The sequence below is a fragment of the Blastocystis hominis genome (assembly GCF_000151665.1).
Source record: "Blastocystis hominis, Singapore isolate B (sub-type 7) whole genome shotgun sequence assembly, scaffold_2".
NCBI lineage: Eukaryota > Bigyra > Opalinata > Blastocystidae > Blastocystis > Blastocystis hominis.
Genome location: NW_013171827.1, coordinates 393,066 through 399,881, shown reverse-complemented (window position 1 = coordinate 399,881; position 6,816 = coordinate 393,066). Strand labels below are relative to the sequence as shown.

Sequence of the window (6,816 nt, the reverse complement as noted above, 5' to 3'; positions counted from 1 at the left end):
GACAAAAGCGACACGTCCATTTTCGAATCGGGTAAAGTCGCCGATTTCACTCCCGTTCGCATCCACCTCGTAGCACATCTTTAGTATGCCATTTTGGAATAGGCAAACCTTCCCAGCTCTCGTCAACGTGTATTCAGCCTCGTGATCGCCTTGATAATATTGGAGGCTATACTTGCAGCCACCAATAGTGATTTCCTTTGGTTCACCACGCGTTATGTAACCGTCCAGGAGAAATTCGCTTCCCTTAAGTTCTTGCATTCTACCTATTTATTATCACATATCCTTAGCCTCTACTCTTTGAATCCGTAATTTGTAGCCAAATATAAAGAATTTATGAAGAAAACAGAGAGATCAGTTTGTTTCTTTACACCTAAGTATTCTTCATATTTAAAAATTATGATAGAGTGCTACCATATACACATTGGATCCAAGATTTCCAAGTGAAGTACTCACTTGTGTTTCGCATCATTTTGTTCACATTTTTGTGGTTGAAATAGTTCGGAGGTATAGATATTTATAATATTTATAATATCAGGATTGTTTGGAAACACTCAGAATGGAAAAGTCCATTTTGTTGTCTACTATGTCTGTATAGGTTGTATATTTATGATATCATAGTGAAATCGTGTTATGAAGCAAGGATTTGGTTGCTCACTCCACTTTGTCTAAATAGTCTATATTATCATCATTATTATTTCGATAATCCAATCTATCCATCCATGATTCTAGCCAAATCATTTTGACTTGGGAATGGTTGGGTTTGAAAACAATTCAAACTAGTAAAACTAGTAAATCAAATCAAATGGAAATTGGTTTTGATCCAGTGATTTTCACACAAAGAACCTATCTTCGCACATCGTTAGCCATTCACTCCATTTTCTATCATTTCCTTATCCTAAACCAACCAACTAACTCTAAATACACTTTCTTTCTATCTATCTTTGTTTCAACTATCAACTCACAGCACTCTATTATTATTATCAACTAGAGTCGTTTGGTTCCTCGTTCTGGATTATTCTGTTCATGTTTCTAAATCATTCCAACACCCTACACACTCTAAATCTACATTTTCCTTCCTTCCTAAACACATTTTCGATTCTCATTCAAATCCTACAACGCTTCAACCATTCCACATCTCTACAATTCCATCCATCCATCCATCCATCCATCCATCTTCCAAACCAAACACCGCAACCATTTCTCTCTCTCAGCAACTGCCAAATCGGTCTGGATCGTGGAAACGTGGAAACATCGTGACCCACGGCGCACCAGGCGTGATCGACGAGGTGGGCGCAGATGAGCGCGCCGGTCACGTCGTAGGCGAAGAGGAAGCGGAGGCGGAGGCGGAGGGGCTGGGTGACGGAGACCACGGTGGCGTTCTGCGCCCAGTTGGACAGGAAGAGATCCAGAGAGCCCGGTCGACTCTGCACACCTTCGTAGGGAGCCACGGACCCCACCCCATCGCCCACCAGATTCCTGCTCACTCACACCCACACCCACACCCACACCCAGAGCGAACCGGTGAGCGAGGAGGTTGGCTCGCCGTCCACCACCAACACCCAACGAATTCCGACGTGGCCATCGTGGACACTCCGAATTGCCTGCCCATCCACTCGGCACTGCCCACTTCGCTCGGGACGCACTCCAGCGTGTAGGAAGTCGCGGGGATCCCACCCTCCAACACGTCCCACACATCGCGTCCCGCGGGGAACCAGACGGTTCGGCGGAAGGAGGAAGGAGGAAGTCGCGGGAGCGCGAAGCTCGCACGTGGCGGTGCAGAGATCATGGAAGGATCCGGTAATCGCCATCGCACAGTCCCACTCAATGCCCTCCGCCTGATTCCACACACACCGCATACAGAACCGCGGGGATCTTCTCTTGGCGGGAGAGATACCCGTTGAACGCGGCCACGCTCAGATAGATGGGCGCGTGCTGCACGCTCTGCACGCTCTGCACGCTCTGCACGCTCTGCACGCTCTGCACGCTCTGCACGCTCTGCACGCTCTGCACGCTCTGCACGCTCTGCACGCTCTGCACGCTCTGCACGCTCTGCAGGTCCAGGAAGCAGTTCGTGCTGGCGACCTCGCTCTCGCTCTCGCTCTCGCTCTGGATCACGGCCATCGACGCCATCCACGAGCGTCGCACCACGTAGTACCGAATGCTGGCGCCGCCCAGCTCCGCCGGCTCTGCCCACTGCACGCGCAGCGAGGTCGAGGAGAGCGCGGCCACCTCGAGGTTCTGCACCGCGCCGGGCGCGACGACATACGCGGCGAGGGTGATGGGAGAGGAGGCCTCGGAGAGGATGGAGCACGCGGCGGAGCACAGCGCCACGCGCAGCCAGTAGGCCACGCACGCATCGAGAGAGAGAGAGAGAGCTCGGGTTGCTGGACGTCGCCCTCTTGGAGGAGCGCGTCGGCGGCGAAGAGCTGGGAGTGGGAGCCAACCAAGGCCTGCACGAAGAGCTCGCACCACCACCAGACCCAGCGCACCTGCGTGGCTTCGAAGGCGGCAGCAGCACGACGGGCGCGGAGGCAGGGAGGGAGACAGGCAGCAGCACGACGGGGCGGTAGACGGAGAAGGACGCGAAGGCGGACCAGGAGGCGCCCTTGCGGACACGCCAGCTGATGGCCATCACGCTGTTCACAATGGCGCCCGCCACCAACACGGAGCGCGTCTCGAAGAACTGGCTCTGCACATTGCTGCCCATCAAGGCCATCCATCGGGGCTTCATCGGAGATGCCACTGCTTCAGGGAACCTCCATCTGCACAGACACGCTGCGCTGCGCTGCGCCTACTCCACTTCCCTCATACCAATCGCGCTCTCCACAATCCGAGCAGGCCACAACCGAACGCCAACCGAACGCCAACCGAACGCCAACCGAACGCCGGCGCGGGTCGAGAAGGTCGCGATGAGGGTTTCCGCGGGGAAGGGGAGGCCGTTTCGGGACACCAACCTGTTGGCATTGATGTAGAGCGTGCGTGCCTTCGCAGAACCGCGGGAAGGAGCCATCAAAGGCGAAGGCGAAGGCGAAGGCAATGGTGTAGTCGGAGATGGAGATCGCGGTGGTGGGATAGGAGAACGTGGCCTCGGCCAATTCAAACACGATGTGGATGTTCATGGGCTCGAATGGGTCGTTCATCACCTCGCACACGCCCACATTGCTCGTGCAGTACATCGTGGATTGCTTCCCATCTCCCATCGTCCACAGCGCCACGTCCCTCGCCCCATCGCCCGCCACGCAGCGCAGCATCGGCAGGATGGGCTGGCAGGAGCCCGTCCCCTATCGATCGATTGATCGATTCCCACTGCTGATAGGCGTTGCACCCATCCGTGATCATGCCCCACTAGTCCACATCGCACTTCGTATCCAACACTTGCCCCAAGTGCCCTTCTGGCTACCCCGCCGCTTCGTCCGCGGGGCACACCACCGCCACGCACCTCACCTCTCTTCCATTCCAACACTTCCCACACGCCCGCACCACGCACACCTCCACCTTCCCATGCTCCACAGACCCACAAATGCACAACTGCACCGTCTTGGAACTCGCCTGCTCCCACTGGCCATTCCAGTTCACTCGGCTCCCATCAATCAGAGGCGAGGACCGTGTCCACAGCAGTTCGCATACTCCGCCTTCTTGTCCCATTCTCCCAAGTTCCACACACGCTCCGCTTCTACAAACCTACAGGTCTTGCTCCCATTGTTTGCCCTTTCACTCATCGCAAATCCGTTCTCTCTACCACACTCTACCACCTCACAATATGAAAATGAAAATACGAGAAACAGAACAGCTATCCTAGGCAAGAACGTCGTGCCTGTACCAGATACCTCCCACGTTGCAAGTTATCTCCATGTATCCGCGGTCGCACATGGCATAAATGGGTTCGCCACGTTGCACAGTTTGAAGTACAGAAATTCCTCACTCGGAACACATTCCACACAGCAAAAATGGAACCAGGGTCCACTGCCATTATGGTATTGAATGCGTTCACGATGCATATCTCACACACACAGTTTAGGCAAAGTAACGATAGCGCACACTACACTAGCTTCTTCAAACACACCAACTTGACGACAGAACCCATCCCAGCTACAATACTTACACTCCCACAACACAACACACAAAAACACATAGAAGTCCGAAAACAAAACAAAAGACAAGACATACAAGTCCAATTCCAAATTTTGAATACATTCAAACCCAGTAAGACGAAGCTAATAGCTTTTATTGTAAAACAAATGATTTCAAAAATACACAGGAATTGTGCAATTGTGAAAATAGTGTTGAAATTGGGTATGAGTGGAAGAATAGATTTCGAATAGGGAGGGAGTTGTTTTTACTGTGAAGTGGAAGGAGATGAGCGGAAATGGGATATTGTGGAATGAATAGATCGAAGAGTGTTGTTTCCAGTGGAAGCGTTTTGTTTTTCGTTCTATTCATTTGGAATCTACTCTAGATGGGATAGAAAGAAATAGGGTATGTAGAAGATGATGATAGGAATGAAAATGGAAAAGCTAGCGATAAGCAGTTTTTGGGTTATCATTTATAGTAATAATATGTGATATGTGTATAGTAGAATCGAATAGTAGAGTTTGTGAGAAAGGTGGGTGTGTCGTTGAAGAACTGAGCAAAATAAGGTAGACTACATAATATATTTTATACGAACAAATAGAGATATATTCATATTCCACTGTTTCTAGGTTTTTGGATAGTTGGTGCCAGTTTTTGTCGTTTTGATGCACTCTGAACCTATCAGAGTTTGTTATATTGCCAGAGAATACTATCCCTTATAGTATCCCCCACCTGCCAAATAATGCAGAATATCTCCTATTTAAAGGAAGGATCGAATTGTTCACCACTTCAATAGGGATACAAAGTGATTCACAATGTTGTTCTATTACGAGCATGAATAACAATAGTATACATAATACTTGCTGTTTGAGTTGGTTGATGAAAGTGAAATGCTTTGGTTCCCAACTCATTAGGATGAATAGAATTACTCACTAATAGCGATATCAGTATTGTTGATGATAAAGCTGAAATCCATAAGAATGGACTCTATGGGAATGAGTAGTTGTCCAATATCAAGCTGTGAGACATATCTGGCTGATTTGTTGGAGGCAACAATCAAACTATTACTTTTCAGATATATATATAGAAGATAGACAATGATATCTATCTATCTATCTATCTATCTTCTTGAATACCTTACTGAAGTTGTACTTACAAGATATCGTGAATGAGATGTACACATTCGAATTCAAGGATATCGGACGGTCATTCGCATCTGTCAGTACCCAATCAATGGAATCCAGGTTCGATTGTTCAATCACATCGATCGATAGGTTGTCCCAGGTGATCATGTTGTTCAGTCCCATCGATACATGAATCAGGTTATCGATCAGCGGACTCTTCAGACCGAATGTTTGAGCATTGATACTACTGTACACTCGGATCACACTCATTCCATTCGTGATGTCGTAGGCTCCTCTGGGTATTAACACCTCGTGTGGAGATATTCCCACATCGATTAATATCACTTGATCGGTTGGTACGTTGTGCAACACGAAATCGGTATAGAGTGACACAGACGAGATGGAACACTTATCGAATGACAGAGGATTGTCCAGCTTCACTTCCTTCTTCGTAGTATTACCGAACACTTCCATCATACTCAACTGGTTCATCGGTAGAATTGAGGATGACACTTGATCAAACACATCTTCGATCGTCAACTGGAGTTCGAATTCGCCGTTCAATCGCATGATATTACCATCCATATCGCGGAACAGGAACATCAATCGGTCGAATCGGGTTATCATCGGAATGCAGATGTCTTCCACGGTGCGGAGGTAATTAACCTCGGGATCGTCAATGATCATTGTGGTGAGCAGATTGTTGTTCTGGTTGGCAATCTTCAGATCGGAGGAACGCACGATTGTCGAGTACACTTGGATCACTTGGCGATTTCGCGTGATATCAATCACGTTCGATCCATAGAACGAAGTGGATAGAATAACCATTCGCCCTTCTAAACCGAGGATTTCTCGAATATCTAGAGCATTGGTGAAATCGATGGTGTGTGTAGATTGGATATAAATACACCCATAACTCGAAGCCTTCGTAGATATCGAGAATGTAGTATCAGTCATGGTGTTGAGGATGGCAATGATTTCAGGGATCGTGTAGTATCCAGGAGGAATCGTTATCTCTTCGTCATTCGAGTTGGTGACCACATTCGTAGAATCCACATTGTTGAATATAACTGGATTGAGTCTGAACAGGACAGTCATAGAAGTGTGTAAGGATTCTTGTACTTGTACGAGCTGAACCACGAGAACGTTCCATTACTAGGTGAGTCTTGGATGAGCATGGAGTACTGTCGGGGAATTGGAAATTTACCGTTCATAGCTTGCTTCACTTTATCATACACAGCGAAGTTGAGGAAAATAAACTAATGTTAACATTTCTCGCCTTATTTTTAAGAAAGGCAAAAAACAAGATGTCCGTGGTCATATTGCGTGATCAACGCTTGCAGTCAGTTGAAAAGGGTTTGAGGCTAACTTTGGCCGAAATTGCCAGTCTAGTTTCCCGAAAAATCCTCTATTCAAAAACACTTAATAGTAATTCAGTATCATTGTTCAAATGGTAAAGAAGAACATCATAATAATCAGGCAGGATTGATATTTTGATAATTATAGAATCATGAATTGTGATCAAGAATCGGTTTAAAACAAACAATCAATCAATCAATCAATCAATGGAAATGTTCCTAAACAATGACGAATCACTGAACAAATCAACCTGAGTCGGTAG

The 6,816-nt window shown here is 47.8% G+C and overlaps 1 protein-coding gene across 1 annotated transcript; it reads right to left on the bottom strand.

The window, feature by feature from the left end:
• Nucleotides 1-651: 651 nt before the first annotated feature.
• GSBLH_T00002584001 (uncharacterized protein) lies at nt 652-738 on the bottom strand (the record flags this gene model as incomplete). Its single annotated transcript, XM_013041055.1, has 1 exon — nt 652-738. The coding sequence occupies one exon, from the start codon at nt 736-738 to the stop codon at nt 652-654; it is 87 nt and encodes a 28-aa protein (XP_012896509.1).
• Nucleotides 739-6,816: the final 6,078 nt, after the last annotated feature.